The sequence below is a fragment of the Musca domestica genome, unplaced genomic scaffold (genome assembly GCF_030504385.1).
Source record: "Musca domestica strain aabys unplaced genomic scaffold, Musca_domestica.polishedcontigs.V.1.1 12, whole genome shotgun sequence".
Taxonomy (NCBI): Eukaryota; Metazoa; Arthropoda; class Insecta; order Diptera; family Muscidae; genus Musca; species Musca domestica.
The window spans coordinates 9,947,580-9,971,221 of NW_026712155.1; the positions used below are offsets into that span (position 1 = coordinate 9,947,580).

At 33.8% G+C, this 23,642-nt stretch overlaps 1 protein-coding gene across 1 annotated transcript in view; it reads right to left on the reverse strand.

The window, feature by feature from the left end:
* LOC101894825 (uncharacterized) overlaps positions 1 to 23,642 on the reverse strand; it is a 151,174-nt gene that overhangs the window by 19,835 nt on the left and 107,697 nt on the right. The window contains exons 5-6 of the mRNA XM_059132307.1: positions 14,616 to 14,778; positions 5,250 to 5,471 (exon numbers count right to left, since the gene is read on the reverse strand). Of these exons, the coding sequence (XP_058988290.1) occupies positions 5,250 to 5,471; positions 14,616 to 14,778 (385 nt within the window). The remainder of the gene's footprint in view (positions 1 to 5,249; positions 5,472 to 14,615; positions 14,779 to 23,642) is intronic.

Genomic DNA, 23,642 nt, shown 5'->3' on the forward strand with positions numbered 1-23,642 from the left:
AGAGATCATTAAGCAGAGTAAAAAATTTTCAGATTTTTTTTCGAAGTACTCCCGAATTGACAGGCGAAATATTTGATTTTTTTTTTTTTTGATTTTTGAATATTTTTTTTTTTTTTTTTTGATAGAAATCTCGCAGTGATGGGTATGTTTTTTCACATGACCATCAAAATGACAGCCATAGAATTTTTGAAAATAATTTAAATTACTCATGATTTTTTTAATTTTTTTTTGAATAAAAGCTGTGTGATTTTTTTTCTCAACGGGTTTATCGAATTTTAAAATTGAAACCATTTTTAAATTTTTGTTTTTTATAAAATCTTAGTACTTCCCAGTAATTGCTAACATATAAGCTCTTTAATTTCCTAACTAAATTATCGCAGCATTTGTGACCCTTACAAATTTTTGTATTTTGTACAAACGGTTTACTAATGCGATTGACGTCATTTGTAATCTACAACAGGATATCCTCTTCACACCAAAGTTAAAATTATTATTTTTTGCTTATTTAAATATTAATATTTATTCATTTTTACCGACTAAAAATTGAGCCCCATATGCAGTGGGATACAGGTCCTTATTATTCCTTCCACTTATCACCGGACATTACATTTAATTGAATGAAATTTATCAATTAAGAACTTTTGTCATTAAAAAACAAGGATAAAAGTCAATAAAGAACATTATTAGGAAACGAAAAACAACAAAACTTACAAAACAACAATAAAACTTTAACATTTATCTCTTCTTTGCTTTTGTGCCAACCAAAAGTATTCCAAAAGAATTATTAAGGACTTTTTCCAAGAAGAAAACAATATCTCGACTTAAAATGTTTTCCAATGGTCCACTTATTTTACATAAACACCCAGGAAATGAGAAAATAAAAAAAAAAAACAAAAAGAATAAAGATGTCCACCACCAGCCATCGTCGTTTATGCATTCATTGTGAATGGCATCATCAGCGTCATCATAAAAAAATAAAAAAAAAAAACTTTCTGCTGGACAAATATTTAACGCATAATTGCACAAAATATTTCAGCGTGGCTATGGCTATAATTAAAGCAAACACACGAAAAAAATGAGATTTTTTTGAAAGAAAACTGGGGAAAAAGAAACCGAAGGCCACGTAGGGCGCATGAAAATTGAAAACAACAAATTGAAAAGTGAAAAACAACGAGGGCGTACAGCTCTCCCTCACCTCCCCATCCCCCCATTTTTCAATCAATAAGGGCGAAGTTATTTTGTGGTTTTCTATACAAAAACACTCTCCCCCCATCGTGGAATTCAATTGCCATTGCAGATGCTGGGCGTTTTTTTCTTTTATTTTCTTCATTCATCACCCCTCCCCCTTCTATTCGTGCAGAATTTTTTGGGGAAAAACCAATAAACTTTGTTGAAATGAATATGGCTTCGAGGCGAGCATATTTCCACGCTTGATAACTTGAATTTTCATTAATAAATTGGAATCTAGTTTAGATTTACAAAAAAAAAAAAAAAAAAAATCGTGGAATTTTCGGTGGTTTATTTTGTTTTTCCTTTGTTTTTGTCAATGATATGGAACGGAGAAAAATAAAAAAATTGAAAATTGTAAAGTTCTTAGGAAGCTGGGATTGCCGTTTCTCTAAAATTTGTGGAGGATGACATACATCATTTTTGACATGGAATTATTATTTCTTATCTTTCCCAAGGAGTTTTTAATGAATTTATGATTCCAAGTATTTAAACTTCAGATTTCAAATATTTGTAGCCTTTAAAGCTTCAATTGAGGATTTCTTAAGGAATTTCCCTGAGCCTTTAGAGCTGTAATGTCAGCCCCAGCCGTGGATTTCTCAACAAGCTGTAAAACTAAAATCTGAGAAGCTTGTAAAGGTTATATCATAGATTTCTCAAATAACTTTTGTGAAGTTTTAAATTAACTTTTCTGAGAATCCTTGAAGGCTTTAATCGCTGAGTCTTAAAGAAATTTCTACAGTGATCCTTCCAAGCTTAAATTTTACATTTTAGAGAGACTTTCCTTTCATCGTGGATTTTTGAAGGAGCTTTTCTGAGAATCTTTCAAGCTTTAATCAAGGATTTTAAATAAGTTCTTTACTGAGAATCCTTCATAGACTTAATCGTGGATTTTAAAGTTTTTTTTTTTTCTACAAATTATTTTTCTTAAAATTATTCAAAGCTTTAAACGTAGCTTTTTAAAGGAACTTTTTTGAGCTTTTATCGTGGATTTCTAAAAGAACTTTGCAAAGTTTTAATCGCGGATTGTTAAAAGAACTTTACAAAGTTTTAATCGCGGATTTTTAAAAGAACTTTACAAAGCTTTAATCGTGGATTTAAAAAAATGCAAAGCTCTAATCGTGGATTTAAAAAAAAAATACAAAGCTTTAATCGTGAATTTTTAAAAGAATTTTACACAGTTTCAATCGTGAATAAAGAAGCTTGTCAAGGCTTTAATCGCGGATTTTAAAAGGACCCTTTTTAAAGCTTAAATCGCAGATTTTTAAAATAACTTTTCAAACATTAATCATGGATTTAAAGGGAACATTTCAAAGCCTAATCGTGGATTTTTAAAGAAACGTTTTCTAAGCTTTAATCGTGAATTTTGAAAGGAACCTTTAATAGCTTTAATCGTAAATTTTGAAACAACCTTTCTGAGAGCTTTCCAAAGCTTTTATCGTGGATTTTCAAACAACCTTTCTGAGAACTCTCCAATGCTTATATGGCGAATTTTTAAAGAAATTTTTTCTAAGCTTTAACCGTGGATTTTCAAAAGAACTTTTTCTAAGCTTTAATCGTAGATTTAAAAGGAACGTTTTTGACAATCCTCCAAATCTTTTATCTTGGATTTGGAAACAACTTTTCTAAAAGCTCTTCAAAGCTTTTATGGTGGATTTTGAAACAACTTATCTTTCTAAAGCTTATATGGCTAATTTTTAAAGGAAGTTTGTCTAAGCTTTAATCGTGGATTTTTAAAGGAACGTTTCTGACAATCCATCAAAGCTTTTATCGTCGATTTTGAAACAACTTTTCTAAAAGATTTTATGGTGGATTTAAAGATTTAATAAAACAACTTATTTAAGAGCTTTCTAAAGCTTATATGACGGATTTTTAAGGAAATTTTCTGTGAATATTTAAAAGCTTTAATCGTGGATTTTAAATCAACTTTTCTGACAACTTTTTAAAGGTTTTATCGTTCCACTTTAAAGGAACTTTTCAAAGCTTTAATCGTGGATTTTTAAAGGTTTTTTTTTTAAGAATCCTTAAAAGAACCCTTCTTTCAAAGCTTTAATTATGGATTTTTAACGAATTTGCTTTAAGAACCCTTCAAAGCTTTAGGCGTGAATTGTAAAGAAACTTTTCTAAGATTCCTACAAAGCTTTAGCCGTGAATTTTAAAGAAAACTGTTCTAAGATTTCTTCAAAGCTTTAATGATTCATTTTAAACGAAGTTTTCTGGAAATTCTCCAAAGTTTTAATGTCTGACTATTTAAGAAATTGATGATAAACTTTTAAAAGAATTTTTTCGAGAATCATTTCATGCATTAATCGTGGATTTTAAAGGAACTTTTCTGAGAATCGTTCTGAAAAACCTTCAACGCATTTATAGTGGATAAAAAAAAAACATTTCTAAAAATAGCTTCAATCATGAATATTTAAGAATATTTTAAGCTGACCTAAAAATCTCTTTTTATGAAGTTTTAGAGAATTTTTTGGACAAAATTCACAGATCTAACTCTAGATGTTCCTTAACCGTCGATTTTAAGTGGCTTTTTGGGCGTTCTTTGTAGCATTTATAGTGATTTTTTGGAATTTGTTTTAAAAGCTTGTAAGGCGTTAATCGTGAAGTTTTTAGGAAACCTCTATTTTAAATTTCCTACAGCTCTAATTCTAAATTTTTTCCAGGGTCGATAGTTGCAGGATCGGGAAATTTTGAGGACATTTCTCGAGAGTATTTAAAAAATATATCGTGTACTCTTTTAAAAAGCCTATAAAATTTCAAAATTTTCGTGAAAATATAAAGGATTTTTCATGCAGTTTCTTATGTTTTACTACGGTTTTAAGATTTTTATATTTATTATAATTAGTATTATTATTATTATTATTATTATTATTATTATTATTATTATTATTATTATTATTATTATTATTATTATTATTATTATTATTATTATTATTATTATTATTATTATTATTGTTATTATTATTATTATAATTATTATTTTTTAATTTATTTATTTATTTATTTATTATTTTTTTTTTTTGATATTTCAAGAAATGTTGAGTTTAAATATTAAGTCGCAGATTTTAAGGAACCTTTTAAATCTTCGATTTTGGATCTTTCAAATAGCTTTCAATGAAGTTTTCTTATTGAAGGCTTTTATGATTTTTTTTATAAAGACCCTAGGAGATTTTGATATAAAAGACATATGGACTCTTCGTATATAAAGTGCATGAAATCTTCATATTGAGGGACTATGAGGTCTTCATATAGGAGACTTTTGAGGTCTTCATGGGGGAGGCCCATGACTTGTAGTTTTACAATAAAAATAAATTAGTTTGGCAACCCTGCCCATCAATGACAAATCTTAGAAGAAGGCGAAAAAGCAAAAGATATTAAAATTTGTTTGTGGGCTTTTTCTGGTGGCACCAGGGCTTCCGTAACAATTGATATGTAAATAAAAATATTATTTTACATATTTTATTTTCCTTTTCGTTTCGTTTACTTTGTTCGGTGTTTGTTTTGCGCCACAAAACTCATGAAATATTCATAATTTTAAATTGTATGCAAGGCAAAAAAAAAAAACCGAGCCAACGAATAAAAAAGAAAAGAAAATTTTTAAAATATATGCATGCTGCTGGAGTATTTTGGCCTTAAGAAATTATGGCAACCGCTAAGAATAAAGCTACTAGAATTTACTGCTATTTTCCCCTTTTTTTTGGCCACGCCAAAGAGGCTAAACAAAAGTTATGACAAAGGCCCCCGGGGGGCTGTAGAAGCCGAAAAAATATGAAATTGTTTAAAAGAAAATTATTTCGACAACTCAACAACTTGATGAGAAATGAAAGCCAACATATTTTGATGGTGTGGTGTTTTTTTCTGGTGGAAAAAAGAACAGGAAAATGTCTAACAAATTTTTATGAGTTTTATGATTAAGGCCAAGAATTTTGCAAAGAACGGAAGCTGTGAGGGACCAAGGATCACAGAATTGGTGTAAGTGATAATGTGATAATGGGTGGGGGTATGTTGCTGTAAATTACCTGTTTGTTTCTCTGCAGCCTTGAGGGTATAGCCCTCCAGGAGCACGGGTTCACTGCGTCCTCTGACATTCACCGCATACATAAACATTTTGAAAAATCGCCCCGAATCCAAGCCATTGACACTTATTACCGGATATTTGGAGGATATGTTAGCCTGCAAGGTGGCCGTCTGTTGATCAAAGATTTCGAGTAGGAACCATTGGCGTAGACCACCATCAAAGCCTGGAGAAGTAAAGATAAGTGAAAATTCGAAATGTTAAAGAATTTTGAAAACTAAAATAAATAAAAAATAGTTCTTGTTTTTGAAATTAGGTTTGATGTCGTATTAATTGAGCCTTTCGATAAATCATTAATAATACAGGGTGAGATGAAAAAACTGCAACCAATTTCAGACTGCTGTCTTTATATTTGGCTAGAAAACCACAAGTGGCTATCGTTAGAGTACTCCAGCATTTAAATGTGAATAAGTCTTTTGTGTCTCGTACAATCGCTCGTTACAGTGATACTAGTAGCGTGGCCCAACGTCAAGGAAATGGACGGAAGAAAACAGAAAAGAAGCGACTTGATCGAAACCCGCATCGCAGTGGCGGAAAAATGGCTCATAGCTGAACATCGCAATATTCCATTCGGCAAATATTGAAAAATGAGCTCGGCCTAAAGCCATTGAAAGAAAGAAAGAAAATTGACTCAGAAGAGCTAAAGAGTTGCTTCGCTTCAACGAAAGTGGTGAACTGCAGAATTTGGTTTTCTACGTCTCCGATGAGAAAACATTCGTTGTCCAGCAGTTTGTAAACAAACGAACAAATGATCGTGTTTACTTGCCAAAGAGGTCAACTGAAAGTGTGCACCTTCGGTTGGCCACCAGAACTCCAACGCCGGCCATGGTGATGGTGTGGGCTGCCATAACAGCCGATGGACGCTCTCCGCTCGTTAAATCGATCGTGGCATCAGAATAAATGTAGAACACTATAGCGAAAATATTCTGGAGGGTGCACTAAAGCCTTGGGCAGGCACACATTTTGGCCGCAGACTTTGAACATTTTACGGGGACTCAGCACGAAACTGAAAATGTGCACCTTCGATTGGCTACCAGAACTCAAGCGGCGGCCATGATGATAGTGGGGGCCGCCATAACAACCGATGGTCGCTCTCCACTCATATTAATCGACCGTGGCATCAGAATAACTGCCGCATATTATCGCGAAAATATTCTGGAGGGTGTATTAAAGCCTTAGACACGCAAACATTTTGGCCGCAGACCTTGGACATTCCAACAGGACTCAGCACCGTCGCACCCAGCACGCGTCACCCAAGAATGTTCGGAAAATGAGGCTTCTCGCTTCATTTCCAGCGCACAATGGCCACCAAAATCTCCGGATACCAATCCGTTGGACTATTGTATCTGGAGTATTTTGGAAAGCAAGGTTGGCACTAAAAAATACCAAAATGTCGACCACCTCAAGCAAGCGCTTCGCCGGGAATGGACCAAAATACTGCAGAGCAACATTCGGACAGCGTATGACGGTTTCATTGGCCGGTTGAAGGCCATTATTCGTGCAAAAGGTGACCAATTCGAACATATCTAAATTTATTCTAAAATTTGATGCACATTCCAACAGGACTCAGCACGCGCCACCCAAGAATGGTTACAAAATGAAGTTTCTCACTTCATTTCCAGCGCACAATTGCCATTGACTTTGTTGATGGCGTTTGACTTTGTTGCTTTTTTTATCCCACCCTGTATTTTCCTCCTCAGCTCAATCTTATATTTAACAATTTGAATTCAATAAATACGTCGGTCAGTTATTGTAGTGCCATTTTTGACACCTTTCTATTTTGTTTTTTCTTAGTATTTGTTATTTCCGTTATGTTTTGATATTTCAAAACACAAAAATTTGCCAAATCTGACATTCTGTTAAATACCGGTGGTGTTCAGATGCCAATACAAAAGAATTTATTAGTCCAACGCAAATTGTATGCATTTGCTCTTAACTTACAACAATTCAGGTTTCAAACTGAAGTTCCCCATTGTTGTTGTTGGTGTTGGTAAAAACCAAGAAGAAGACGAGAGAGAGAGAGAAAAAAGAAACACATCAAGTAAATAACAATGGCAAACTCAAAATTGATTGCATGATAGAAAATGCCAATCAACAGGGTATTCAATTCAAGAGTTTTCCTCAATTTCCGTTCGTTCACTTCACTTGACTTGAGACTTGGTGGTGGCTTTAGGTTTTCCCATTTCGAACAACAATGTGTGGTATTGTGTGTCGATGTGTGAGATTGTGTGTGTGTGTGTGAAATACATTATACTTGACATTTCTTTTGTGTGAGTTAGTGAGCGAATATGTGTGTGTGGGGTTTATGCATCATCACATGAAGTGTGTTTTGTGTGGCCGAAGATGAATAACTGAAATTGTTGCTATTGTTGTCGATGTTGTGTGACAAAAGGAAACAAAGAAAAAAAGGTCACTCCAGATGCTAACTACATTGGCTCGAGGTGTAGACATTTTGTTGCCATTATCTCTTGTCATCACTGGCCATCCGTGGACATTTATAAACTCGTCACAGAATGGGAAGGGAAATGTCAAGCACAACAGGAAGTGTATAGGGGATAAAGTGTATACCCTATATCGACGTGAGATGTTAGAGCAGAATTTCAATTTCGTGTTGAAAAAAAAAATAAATAAAAAATTCTTTCCATTCCAAATTCCTTATTTTCAATAATAAAAAATATTTTTTTTTTGTTGAATAGAGGGTGAGATAAAAAAACTGCAACAAAGTCAAACGCCATAATTTTTCTTTTTTTTTAATTTTTGGAATGAAAGCAAAAAATGTCGGAAATAGCATCAAATTTTAGAATAAGTTCAGATTTGTTCGAATTGGTCACCTTTGGCACGAACTACGACCTTCAAACGGACAATGAAACCGTCATACTCTGCTCGAATGTTGCTCTACGGTATTTTGGCCCATTCCCGGCGAAGCGCTTGCTTGAGGTGATCGACACATTGGCATGTTTTTAGTGCCAACCTTACTCTCCAAAATATTCCAGACACAATAGTCCAACGGATTGGTACCCGGAGATTTTGGTGGCCATTGTGCCCTGGAAATGAAGTAAGAAACTTCTTTGTGTAACCATTCTTGGATGGCGCGTGCTGAGTGCGATGGTGCTAAGTCCTGTTGGAATGTCCAAGGTCTGCGGCCAAAATGTTTGCGTGCCCAAGGCTTTAATACACAAAAATATTTTCGCGATAATATTCGGCATTTATTCTGACGCCACGGTCGATTAATACGAGCGGAGAGCGTCCATCGGCTGTTATGGCGGCCCACCACCATCACCATGGCCTGCGCTTGAGTTCTAGTGGCCAACCGAAGGTGCACATTTTCAGCTGACCTCTTTGGCAAGTAAACACGATCTTTTTGTTTGTTTAAAAACTGTTGGACAACGAATGTTTTCTCATCGGAAAAAAATCAAGTTTGGCAGTTCATCCCTTCGGACAAACTCTTTGGAGTCTATTTTTTTTCTGTTGCAGTGTAAGTTCTTGAACTTTTTGAAAATTTCAAAGGCTTTACCCCGAGCTCATTTTTCAATATTTTCCGAATGGAGTATTGCGATATATTCAGCTCACGAACCATTTTTCGGCCACTGCGACCCGGGTTTCGATCAAGTCGCTTTTTTACTTTTCGAACCATTTCTGCTGATGTTGATGTTTTCTTTCGTCCCCTTCCTTGACGTCGGGCTACGCTACCAGTATCTGTATCACGGTAACGAGCGAGGGTACGAGACACAAAAGATTTATTCACATTTAAATTCTGGAGTGCCCTAACGATAGCCACTTGTGGTTTTCCAGCCAAATATAAAGAAATCACACTATCACGCTTGAATTCCATCACGAATAACGTTTTTTTTTTTTTTGGAAAATTCTCACCAGAATGCTTTCGTAAGCTTGTAAACAATACAATGAGCTGTCACTGAAATAATTTTAACTGCAGTCGGACGAGTGGCTTAGAAATAACAGCAGTCTGAAGTTGGTTTCAATTTTTTCATCTAAATTTTTTTTGAATTTACTTACTTCTCGATTAGGATGGTCCAAAAAGGCAGGTCATTTGGACTTATAACGACCAGTTGGTGCACAATTATACCGAAATCGGTTGAAGATATAAGGGAGTTATATTTAAGTCTGATCCCAATCGAATAATAAATGCTACCTGAATTTTGTCTCGACAATATATGGACAGGCGGATGGACGGACTCAGAAAGTGATTCTATGATGATCCTCAAAAGGAACTATGGGCTATCTCGCTTCCTTATCCATGTTACAAACAAATACACAAAGACATAATATCCTTACCGAGGTGGTGTAGGGTATAACAAAAAATAGGCATCCGATTAACTTAAAATTTTATTCATCTTATTTTTTACTAATATGAGAATCGGCCCACCTCTCTCATATTTTTCTCAAAAAGCGATCTAATGTGAATATGGTATTCATCGGTCCACTCCTTCTGGTACCTCCCCCACAAAATCTTAAGATTTCTATTTACAATTATTCTCATCAAATTGGAAATGCATTTGCGATTTTCTTGAACTCTTGGACGGGGCCCACTACTTCGGAACCGCTCCCATTAAAGGTCAACTGTTTGAATAATCAAAATGTAACTTAAAATATATTTTAATAAACGGATGGTGGCTGAAGGTATATATCTGAAATCGGAAAATCGACTAACGCTTTTCTTGTAATATTCTATTTTTTCAGGACTAGCTCTTCGAGTCCAGCTATTCTAGTTTTTATCCAGAAATTTTACTTGATATTTAAAATTTTTTTATAATTTTCTTTTTAAGGCCAATCTGGGCTGAAATCTGGCTTATTTAATAATTTTTTTTTTTTTCAATAACGAACAGAGATTTTTAAGGTAGATTTTTCAAGAATTCATAAACCTGGATTTTTAATAAACACTTTTCAAAGATATTTTCTTAATAAATATTTTTTCCTAAAGACCACTAAATGGGCCGTAAAATGCCATAATTTTTTTAAAAAATATTTTTCAAGGACAACATGATTGGTTTTTTTCCAGTTACTAATTTTAAAGTATTTTGCCTTAAAAAATAAAAAAATATATATTTATTTATTTCACATTTATATTCCATTGGAATAGTTTTTTATTTTCACAATTTATCAAAATCTCCTTTAGATCAATAAAGAAAAAATACCTCAATTTAAATATTATTTGGAAATAATCACAAAATATTTATTTTATCTCTTCTGCCATATACTCAAATCTCTCTTAATAAACTAAGATTTGTGCTAGTAAATATTCATAGAAATGTATTTGAAAAAAAGCCTATATCTATCGAGAAAAGAAAATATTTATCACAACATTATTTGCCAAAAAAAACGAACGAATATTCATAGACATGTAGGCCTTGAAAGATTTTGCCAAATGCTTTTGAATATTTTATTTATTTTACTTTCATTTATGGACATCGTATGGGATTTTTTTTTCGTTTTGCAGACGGGGCACCCTCTGTGGCCTTTTTTCCTTTGGCTCAACTATAGGCACTGAAAGTTTGCCGTTTAAGCCATCAGATGTATCGTTTCATTTATTTTGTTTTTCATAAGAATTCATTTGTATAGAAAATTATTTAGAATTTTATTTTTCATTTATATTTATAAAGCAGAAGAAACGAAGTCAATTAAAATTGTTGGGTAAGAAAAAAAATGAACACACATGCACACAAGCACACACACACAAACGCATAGAACTACAATTGATGTATTCAGATTGAAATTGCTTATGAAGTCCAAGAATTGCAAAATAAATATACCTTGATGAAATAAAAATGGTAAATATACAAAGAAATGTGTGTCCATAGACGACAACATATACATACATACATACAAACATACATACAACATAGAATTGTGTAAGATAAACATTCACAATAATTTTTCAAACCAACATAAGTAGTTTATTTTGTAGTTATTTTAGATGGTTACCATAAAAATTTGACCAAAAATACCATTTCAGGTTATACCAAATTTGAGTATAATTTGATACCATTATTTAAGGATTTTAATTGTAACATAGTTTTTCAAAACTCACTATTAAAAATATTTAAATGTATATTATACAAAATTATTAAGAATCTAGATTTATTGCCAATCACATTAATAATGCTCCAAACAGCCCTTGAGAAATCTGCACTTAACGCCCCAGTAAAATCAAAATATTAATATAAAAATTTCAAAAATTATTGGATCCTTAAATAATTTTTCTAAAAAATCCTTAATGGAAGCTCTTTAGGACCCTAAAAACCCTATAAATCCGCAATTAAAACTCTAACACTAGAAATTTTGAGTTTTAGTTCTGTTAGCCCTTGAAAATATTTATCTTTATTAAAAAATAATAAAAAAAAGTTTATAATTGCTATATTAAAAATTCTGGGTTTCATCAAAAACATTTTTGACATTTTTAGTTCGTTGTCCTTTAAAAATATTTTAAAAAAAATACAAATTTATTTCTGAACCCAGAAATATATTCATTGAAACTTTAAGTTCAAAGCCCCGTTTTTATTTTTTTATTTAATTTATTTATTTATTTATTTATTTATTTATCTATTTATTCATTTTATTTATTATTATTAATATTATTATTATGATTATTATTATTATTATTATTATTATTATTATTATTATTATTATTATTATTATTATTATTATTATTATTATTATTATTATTATTATTATTATTATTATTATTATTATTAAATAATAATAAATACTTATATATATTCGTTTAAATCTCTGCTTGTACCAAACATAACTCCGATCGATCTGGGAAGGTCTACACAGCGGCTGCCGAACACGCCTTCAGTAGGCTGCCAAACAAAATTAGACACATCTCATCTCAGTATACCTGGACATCTGTCCCCGAACGTAACCACAGTGAGCTGCTCCCGAACATACTTCCGGAACCAAACACCGCATGAGGATCTTCTGCCGAGCGAAAGGCCGTCCCCGTCCTCAACCCGCCTCCGAAAACTTGGACATCTACAAAACGAACGCCGACGTCACTTCGAACACCAGCAGCCTTACTTCTGATTACATTCAACCCGTCGACAACCGACGGCCATAACTTCTCGATCACCTTAAATTTGTCACCATTTCGAACGCCAGCGTTATCCGAACACAAACATCGTAATTCCTAACTTGACAACATTCGAAGGTCACCCTAGAGCACCCAACACTGGTGGACATAATCTCAATTGGAATTATGGGGATTATATCCGATTTCGTGATTTTATCCGATTGTGAGACCTATCCCAGAGGAGAAAATTTCAAGCCCTGGACAAGGCTGGCTACTTACAAAAGGTATCAGGTTTAGAAAAAATATTGATCGCTTAGCCGGTGTTAGACATATCGCAGAGGAGAAAATCTTAAGCCCCCGACGAATTCCGGCTACCGACTTTATGATTTCTATCACTAATATCTTCGGAACTACAAGAGATATCAGCACAATTGGCACCATTTTGGAAAGGCAAGAGTGTAGTTTTTAAATGTTACTACCAAACATTGAGAAGATTATTGACTTTTCATTTTTTTTTTTTTTTTTTCAAAAAGTCCCGCTACAAAAATATTAATTTACTTGTATTTCTCGGGGACCGGTTCAAGCATCCCCATCATATGACCATCTTTAAGATTGGTATTTCCATATGCCATTTTTTAGAATCCGGATACCAATTTTTAGAATCCGGATTTTGTTCCGAATTTTCGGGTCGAAGAAATTTACTCCTCATATTTCGTTGGGTTTAGTGGGTTCTTTTGATGTCCCTGGATACAGCTGGACTTCACTCAGTCGACGAGAAATCCAGGGTTATTATTTTGATAATCCTTAATAAAGTTTATTAAAAGACATCTATTGCTCCTCTAATAATTCTTTAAAGGATACATGCTTTTTTCTGAAAATCATGTACAAAATTCTATCAAAGATCCCAAATTCATCTAAACCCCCCCGTCTCCAATTTTGGCATCAAGATCTAAGATCCTCCTCTTTTCACAACTTTAAACCCTCCACCTTAAAAAGGAGGGTATATTAACTTTGTCATTCCATTTGTACTATTCATAAATATTCGTCGTAGATCCCATAAAGTATATATATACAAGATCAGCATAAAATTCTAAGTCGATTTAACGATGTCCGTCTGTCTGTCTGTTGAAATCACGATACAGCCCACCTTATTTGACGTAGAGCCTCAAAATTTGGGAGAACGATTTGTATTATGTCTAGGATGGTTGGTATTGAAAATGAGATATATCGGTCCACGTACATGTATAGCCCCCATATAACAGTACCTCCGGATATTCGGTATTTTGATGATTTTAGCGATATTATTCACCGGAATTGTTTCAAATTTGATATTTGAAGTTCGAAGTGGATACTACAGCCCAAGACAGAAAATTGTCTGTGCCGGTTCGTGTCTTCGTATAACCCCCATATAACTGTACATCCCTATATTCGGTATTTTGATGATTTTAGCCACATTATTCACCGAAGTTGTTTCAATTTTGGTATTTGAAGTTCGTAATAGATACTACTGCCTATGACCGAAAAATTGGCTATGCAGGTCCACGTCTTCGTATAGCCGCCATATAACGGTAACCCAGATATTCGGTATTTTGATGATTTTAGCGACATTATTCAACGGAATTGTTTCAAATTTCGCATTTGAAGTTCGTAATACTGGATACTACAGCCTATGACAGAAAATTCGTATAGCCCCCATATAACGGTACCTCCCGATACTCGGTATTTTGATGATTTTAGCGACATTATTTACCGGAATTATTTCAAATTTTGTATTTGAAGTTCGTAATGGATACTACAGCCTAAGACAGAAAATTGTCTGTGCAGGTTCACGTCTTCGTATAGCCCCCATATAACGGCACCTCCTGATATTCGGTATTTTGATGATTTTAGAGACATTATTCACCGGAATTGTTTCAAGTATTGTATTTGAAGTTCGTCATGGATACTACAGCTTATTAGGGTTGTATATTCCCCAATATAACGGTTACATTCGGTATTTTTAAGATATTAATAGAATTTTTAACGGTTTTTAATTTTTGAAAATAGCCAAATTCGTTCCAAATGGTGGAGGGTATTCAAAGTTCGGCCCGGCCAAACTGACAGGTTTCTTACTTGTTAAATATTCCACTTGACCCTTCATGTGATTAATATATATATCACCAAACAGAAAGACTCAATTATATGGAATAGATACTTTAACAATATATAATTATAGTGTCATTCATATTCAAAATAATATATAATTTATATAATTTTCTCTCCTCCTTTTTAAATACTTACCTTCAATGCAATAGACTTCCAGGGAATCGGAGGTTTGATTGACAACCGTACAATTGGATGGCATTTCAGGTTTGCCAGCTGCTATTAAATGAAAGACACAGGGTTCCTTTTGTTGGCCCACATTGTTATCGGCCCAGCACATAATGGTGCCAAAGTCCATTTCCTGTAAAGAGAGAGAGAGAGAGAGAGAAAAAAGAAAGAAAACAAGAAAGTGAGTGGAAGCTGACAAAAACAAATCAGGCAGGAAGTTAGAAACGACAAAAGAAAGAAATGTCTCCAAGCTGAAGCAATGAACGATGCATGATAACAATAACAATAAATGTTTTGTTGTTGAATATGGTACTACAACAAAATTACTAACTAACACACATATGTTTTCACTTCAACAAACCACCCCCCCCCACACACACACACACACGTATACACAAAAACAATTCATTGTTGTTGTTATTTTTCTTCTTTGGAAAAATGTCATTAAAATCATTTCCTTTTTTTTCTGTGGACTACGCAGCTGGGTTGTTTGGCGGTTGGTTGGTTGCCACCACTGCCACAGCCGCTTTTGGATTGTTGCTGACTGCACTTTGCCGGCTGCCACTGTGTAGCCACAAAAGTTGTTCGTCAAAGTACAAAAATGTTTGGGCATTATTTTTATTTTTCTTTTGTTTTTGTTGTTTTCGTTTTTTTTCGTTGTTCTCTGTTCTCGTAATTATATTATTAAAGTTTAAAATAAAAATTTTTCGGCTTTTACAGAACTTTGAATTGCTGTTATTAAAGTTAGTGAATAGCCGCATCACAAAAGTTGCCAAACTACTGATGAGTGGATTTTGGGGCTGCAACATTTCACACACACACGCACACACACACACTCACTTGCCCATGCATCCACTCATTCATCCTCTCACAAACACTTGCAAACTGTTGTCGGCACTTGGCAATACAATTTTGACATGGCCAAAACACCACAAAGTGTAAAAATTGTGCTGTTGTTGTAATTGTCGTTGTTTTGTGTTTTTTTTTTTTATTTTTTCTGTTTTTTGGTTTTGTTTCGCATTTAAGGAAGTAAATTAAAAATTAAAACATGAAATATGGGTCAACAGTTTAGATGGCTGTGAGAGTGTGTGTGTGAGCGGGTGTGTATGTGAGTGGGTACTCTTTTTTTCCGTTGATGCTGCTCTTGCTTTGAGGTTATATTTGTGGAGGTTATTTAAGATGTAATTATTTGAAAATAAAGTTCCAGAAAATGAATATATTTTGTGGGCGCAGCGGGCGAGGAGTCAAGAAATGCAATTAAGAGACTTAATTTCAAAGATGACGATGAATGATATTGGTCATAAAATCTGAAAAGTTGACATTCATTGCATAAAAAAATTGAAAACAAATTATTTTGAAAGGTATTCATCTGCCATAATTCGATAGACTCAAATTCATATTTTTCTATGGACATCAGAGCTCAAATCGTGGATTCTTAAGGATATATATATATTTTTTTTTTCAAATATCAAAGGTAATTGTTTTCTTGTTGGACTTTTTAGAACTGTCACATTGTTTTTTTTTTTTTTTTTTTTTTTTTTTTTTTTGGAACCCGAGTTATCAACGTGGCATTTAAAGGGCTACTTATAGGTCATATAATCTGACATAATAAGATGGACCCCAGTGCTTTATTCTGCTAGTGGATTCTAAATGGTCATCAATAATTCTATAATAATTCCCCCAACAATGGGGTGGGCGGAGCTCCCAATATTCCATTCGGCAAATATTGAAAAATGAGTTCGGGGTAAAGCCATTGAAATTCCAAAAAGTGTAGGAACTTACACCGCACCCCAACAGAAAGAAAATAGACTCAAAAGATCAAAAGAGTTGCTTCGCTTGGCCGAAAGTGGTGAAATGCCGAATTTGGATTTCTCCGATGAGAAAACATTCGTTATCCAGCAGTTTGTAAACAAACAAATGATCGTGTTCACCTTCGCTTGGCCACCAGAACTCAAGCGCCGGCCATGGTGATGGTGTGTGTCGGCATAACATCCGATGTTCACGCTCCGCTTGTATTAATTGACCGTGGCATCAGAATAAATGCCGAATATTATCGCTAAAATATTCTTGAGGGTGTATTAAAGCCTTTGGACATTCCCACAGGACTCAGCACCATCGCACTCAGCACGCGCCACCAAAGAATGGTTTCAAATTGAGTTTCCTCGCTTCATTTCCAGCGCACAATGGCCACTAAAATCTCCGGATACCAATCCGTTGGATTATTGTGTCTGGAGTATTTTGGACAGCAAGTTTGGCACTAAAAATACCAAAGTGTCGATTACTTTAGTCAAGGTCTTCGCCGGGCACACCAACATTCGGTCAGCGTGTGACGGTTTCACTGACCATTTGAAGGTCATAATTCGTGCCAAAGGTGATAAATTCCAACAAATCTAAAGTTATTTAAAATTTGATGCTATTTCCGACATTTTCGCTTTCATTTAATAAAATAAAGAAAAAAAATATGATTTTTGGCACATCCGACCGAATTCATTCTAGAAGTATGTACATCGAATTTGAAGAAAATCTGTTCAAATATTGCTATATCTTCCATATATATATTTCTTCCGATTTGGGGTTTTAAAATATGACATTTTATCACGATCGGATCAGATTATGATATAGCTCTTATCAGGTTCATTTTGGACTAAATGTCCAATATCAGCACAACTGGACTGGATTTTGGGCAAATTCCGACTGAGTTCATCTTAGAAACAGATACTTAAAATTGTGTGGAAATCGGTTTAGATATAGCTATAGCTCCCGTACATATTTTTCATCCGATTTGGGCTTTTAAGTCCCTCACATGCGTAATATGCACTCCACATCAATAATATTACTAGATATCCGACACAGCTCAGAAGTAAATGTTTAAAATTTTGTCAAGATCGGTCCAGATTTGGATCTAGCTCACATTTATATCTTTATCCGATTTCAGGATTTTTTGTTTGTGCACCAAATGGGGTAATATCAACCCAAATGGAACGAATCTTTGGCAATTTCGACGGTATTCAGCCTAAAGCCAAGTGCTTCAAATATTGGTGAAAATGGGTTCAGATATAGCAATAGCTCCCATATATATGTTTCGTCCGATTTGGTGTTAAAGCCTCTGACATGCGTAACATGCACTCCACAACATTTGTATTTGATGCCGGGCATCTTCATCCGATTTTATGGTTATTGCTCACCATATACACTGGTGGCCAAACTAAAGCAACTGAAATTACAAGGGGAATGAATGCCCTGTAACTTTTTTAAAAAATAAGAAAATTAGAAAGTTTTTCTACTTTTTAAAAACTTAAAACAAAAAATCAAAATTCATTTTTATATAAAAGATAAAGTATGGTAAAGGCAATTAACCCGATTTTGGCTTGGACAAAACTAAAGCTACTCTGTTTTACGTTCATATAATCGCTTCACGCCGTATTGATCAACAAGTTGTGAGAGAAATAAAAAACAATCATTGAAGAGTTCAACTGATGAGCTGATATAAGCTTGAAATCAGTACGTAGACGAGTAGTGGCAGCTGGTCTGCATGCCCGTAAGCCATTAAAAAATCTGAAAATATCGGAAAGCCAGGAAGGCTTTCGGAAGCGATAATATTAATTCAAGGTGCCTGCGACAGCATACCCAAGGATCAAATAGAGCGTGTTATAGATTCAATGCCTCGTAGGTGTGCAGCTGCTATCAAAAATAATGGTTATGCTATCGACTACTAGCCAAAATTAATTTATTTTAAAATAAAAAATAAAAAGTTGCTTTAGTTTTGACCAAGCAAAAATTGGGTCATTTTTGTTTTCCATATATTATTTTTCATCCAAAATTATTTTTGTATTTATATTTTTAGCTTATTAAAAGTGAATAACGTAACTCATTTAAAACTGAAAAAAATCCGATTTGTTTATTTTTGTAAAAGTTACAGGGCACTTATTGTCTTTGCTATGTTAGTTGCTTTAGTTTTGGCCACCAGTGTATGTAATATCAGTCCAAACTCAATAGTTCATTTTTATATTCAACCGAATTCTACCATTTGGTGAAACTCCGTCCGTATATCTATCTATTGCTCCAATATATTTTTTAATATAATAGTCATATTACCTATACCTATACAGGTATGATCTACTTCACATAAATTCCCAATATAAACTTTTTTTTGTGACGGGATCTCTATGTGGTGTGGGGTATCATATATTCGGCCCCGCCCGACTTTTGACCTTTCTTTACTTTATTATTGTCTTTGAAATAAAAAGCCTTCTTAAAAATCCATACTTATTGGTATGACTTCCCTCCTGAAAAATATGTCCCATCCTTCACCATTAAGACCCTAATATAATATTAAAATAAGAAAAATGTTTCTTCATAATCCTAGGATTATGGCCCTTTTATTCTATTTTTAATACATCTTAAAAATCAATTTTGCACTTATGATTTTTTTTCTTGCCATACTTAATTATTCAATTATAAATAAAGTCCTTGGCATTTTTTTCTCTCCCTTGAAAAAAAAATCACTCAATTACATGTCAATTACAGGATTTCCTTGGAGAGTAAATATTTATGGCAATTGATATGGGCACTCAACGCCGCCAATGGCCATAGAATGAGAGCGAAAGACAAACACTATAATAATCCTTTTGTTTGAAGGAAAAAAAAACTTATATGGCTAATGGTACTTATAATATTTTCAATTGAAAAAAATTGAATTATTTTCTAAAAAAACCTCACTCTTAATGTCCATCGTTCTCCACTAATAAACAAACGTTGTTTTTACAAAAACAACAATAAAGGGATAAGCCTGACCATTTTGCAACAACAAAATGTTGCGGAATTATGTTGAAATTAAATAGTTATTAACTTAGGCAAACAGCAGCTCACATATTGTCCCCAGTTTTTTTTTTTTTTTTTTTTTGAAGCATATTGAGCAGGCATGGTATTGAATATGGATGAATTTTTTTCTGAAGAACAAATACTTAAAAACCCCACACCACATGCTTTCTAATTTATTTGTTTGCGTAAGAAACATGTGTGTGTTTGTGTATACTTTCAATAATGAGATACCTCTCGCCATCGATACCCACCACCCCAGCAAAAAGCAAATGATTTCCAAAGCTTGAGTGTAAACTCACACTTGTTTTTTTTTTTTTGTTGGCATACAACATTATTTAATTAGCATTACAATGCAATATTGCCATCCCCGTCCTAGCACAGGGTGAGGTAAAAAAAAACTACAACAAAATCAAACGCCATAATCGTTATATATTTTTTTTTTAAATTTTTTTAATGAAAGCTAAAAATGTCGGAAATAGAATAAGTTTAGATTTTAAGAATAAGTTTAGATTTGTTCCAATTGGTCACCTTTGGCACGAATTATGACCTTCAAGCGGCCAATTAAACCGTCGCACTCTGCCCGAATTTTGCTCTGCAGCATTTTGGCCCATTCCGGGCGAAGCGCTTGCTTGAGCTGATCGACACTTTGGTATATTGCAGTGGCAACCTTGCTTTCCAAAATACTCCAGACACAATTGTCCAACGAATTGGTATCCGGTGATTTTTGTGGCCATTGTGCGCTGGAAATGAAGCGAGGAACCTCATTTTATAAACATTCTTGGGTGGAGCGTGCTGAGTGCAATGGTCCTGAGTCCAGTTGGAATGTCTAAGGTCTGCGGCAAAAATGTTTGCGTGCCCAAGGCTTTAATACACCTTCTGATGCCACGGTCGATTAATACGAGTGGACAGCGACCATTGGCTGTTATGGCGGCCCACACCATCACCATGACCGGCGCTTGATTTCTGGTGGCCAACCGAAGGTGCACATTTACAGCTGACCACTTTGGTTACTGGCCACGATCATTTTTTTCTGTTAAATGTTGGAGTTCTCTAACGAGTCTTTTGGCCCGTTAAAAAAATCACCAAAAATCCATGTTTCTTGGTTTTTTGGCCTTGGAAATATTCTTTAAAAAATCTCCAAGACTTTTGGTCCTTGAAAAATATTTTTTTAAAAATAAACGTTTCTTAGTCTTATGGCCCTCTTAAAAAAATCTCTAAAAATCCATGTTTCTTGGTCTTTTGGTCCTTGAAAAATATTCTTTAAAAAATCCACGTTTCTTGGGTTTTGGTCCTTAAAAATATTCTGTAAAAATCCAAGTTTCATGGTCTTTTGGTCCTTGGAAAAAAATCTGGTGGCCAACCGAAGGTGCACATTTTCAGCTGACCACTTTGGTTACTTGCCACGATCATTTTTTTTTGTTAAATGTTGGAGTTCTCTAACGATAGCTACTTGTGGTTTTCCAGCCAAATATATCACGAATAATTTTTTTTTGGAAAATTCTTACCAAAATGCTTTTGTACGCTTGTAAACAATATAATGAGCTGTCACTGGAATAATTTTAACAGCTGTCGGACGAGTGGCTTAGAAATTACAACAGTCTGAATTTGTTTGCAGTTTTTTCATCTCACCCTGTATAATTTTTAAAGAATGTTGTTGGCATGCGGAATCAATGTCCGTTCAATCATAGCTGCCACATTCTCAACGAATTTCTATCAATCCTCCCTTCCCCCCTCTCATTAATGGCATGGAAAAACAATCAATATCTATTTACAATCATGTCATGTAAGGACACAGCGGAAGTTCAAATAAAACATGTCTGTGAATATCTAACGAAAAAATGGCAGCGAAACCACACTTCGATGAGTTTGCGAAGCTCCACACTACTCCCTCCCAAGGAAGATTTTTCAAACTTGCATTGTTGGCAAAAGAAAAGAGGAGAGAGAGAAGAAAAAGTTTCAAAGTAAATTCTCCATTTGTGGTCCCTTTAATGAATGTTAGGAGTTTGCCGTCAAGGAGAATATGTGGAGGACATACAAACACTCACGCAGACATGTACATGTGTGTAACCTAATATATAAGTGTGTTTGACAACACCAACTCATTAAAAACACTGTTCGACAAGCAATAGCCAAAATGATTGATTGTTAACTGTCAATAAGTTTTTCCTGCTGCGTCGTTTGTTTTTTTTTTTTTTTTTTTTTTTTTGGCTTTTTCTCAAGTAGATCCTATTAACTTTGTATGCCAAGGTTTCTTTGGTCTGTGTCGAATTTAAGACAAAGTTTTGTGGTTTTTTTGAAATAGTTCTGTGTGGAAATTGAAGTTATATTTTCAACTCATGTGTGTGTTGGCACGTGACATAAAAACACACGTAAGGAAAATTGGTAACAAAGTAGAGGATGTGAGAATTAATTGTTTAAGTTTCAATATTAAAGTACATGAAAAAACAGGACTTTGAAAAAAATTAAATGAAAAAAAAAATCCTTTAAAGGCCAAAATTCTTGGTCCTTAAAAATAATATAAAAAAAACCAAAATTCTTGGTCCTTTAGTACTAAAAAAAATTCATTAAAAAATCAACATTTCTTGGTCTTTTGGTCCTCGAAATCTATTCCCTAAAAAATCCTCGCTTCTTGGTCTTTTGGCCCCTGAAAAAAATTCTTTCAAAAATCCACGTTACCTGGTCTTTTGGTCCTTGAAAAATATTCTTTAAAAAATCCATGTTTTTTGGTCTTTTGGTCCTTGAAAAATATTCTTTAAATAATCCACGTTTCTGGGGCTTTTGGTCCTTGAAAAAATATTCTTTAAAAAATCCATGTTTCTTGGTATTTTGGTCCTTGAAAAATATTCTTAAAAAAATCCACGTATCTGGGTCTTTTGGTCCTTAAAAAATATTCTTTAAAAAAATCACGTATCTTGGTTTTTGGGCCTTGAAAAATATTGTTTAAAAAATCCAAGCTTCTCGGGTTTTTGGTCCTTGAAAAATATTCTTTAAAAAATCCACGTTTCCTGGTCTTTTGGTCCTTGAAAATATTCTTTAAAAAATCCACGTTTCCTGGTCTTTTGGCCCCTGAAAAAAAAAATTCTTTAAAAAATCCACGTTTCTTGGCCTTTTGGCCCCTGAAAAAAAAAATTCTTTAAAAAAATCCACGTTTCTTGGTCTCTTGGTCCTTCGTTTCCTGGTCTTCAGGTCCTTGAAAAAATTCTTTAAAGAATCCACGTTTCTTGCTCTTTTGGTCCTTGAAAAATATTCTTTAAGAAATCCACATTTCTTGGTCTTTTGGTCCTTGAAAAAATATTCCTTGAAAAATCCAAGTTTCTTTGTCTTTTGTTCCTTGAAAAAATTCTTTAAAAAATCCAAGAAAAATAAAAACTATCCTTGAAAAATAAACATAAAAAAGTCCACGTTTCTTGGTCTTCGGAAAAAAATTCTTTAAAAAATCCAGTTTACTTCGTCTTTTGGTCCTTTAAAAGTATTCTTTAAAAAATCCATGTTCATTGGTCTTTTGGTCCTTGAAAAATATTCTTTAAGAAATCCACATTTCTGGGTCTTTTGGTCCTTGAAAAATATTTTTTAAAAAATCTGGGTTTCTTGGTTTTTTGGTCCTTGAATAATATTCTTTAAAAAAAATCCACGGTTTTTGGTCCATGAAAAATATTCTTTTTTAAAAAATCCACAATTCTTGGTCTTTTGGTCCTTGAAAAAAATTCTTTAAAAAATCCACGTTTGGTCCTTGAAAAATATTCTTTAAAAAATCCACGTTTGGTCCTTGAAAAATATTCTTTAAAAAATCCATGTGTATTTTTCTATTGGTCCTGACTTTTTAGTCCTTTGAAACTATTTCGTTTTTTCCTCTAATCCTGAATTACTGCCATTAATTTTTAATTTCCTCCAACTTCCCACTGACCCACTTTAGCTAACAATTTTCATTTAAGAATTCCCAACATATGTTTCCAGGTTTTTATCTCATGCTAAAGTGTGCTCAACATTAAACTGTTGTCGTCCTCGTGTTCCAATTTAAAATCTTTGCATATTTTAAGGGGGTTAATGCTTGTGTGTTTTTTTGTTGGTATTTTTTCCTGAGCGTGTGATATTTTCCCAGCAAAAGTATAATCTTTTCACTTTGGCCATAATGCATGCGTTTATCTCATGAATGTCTTAACACTCTATTTTCTTTTC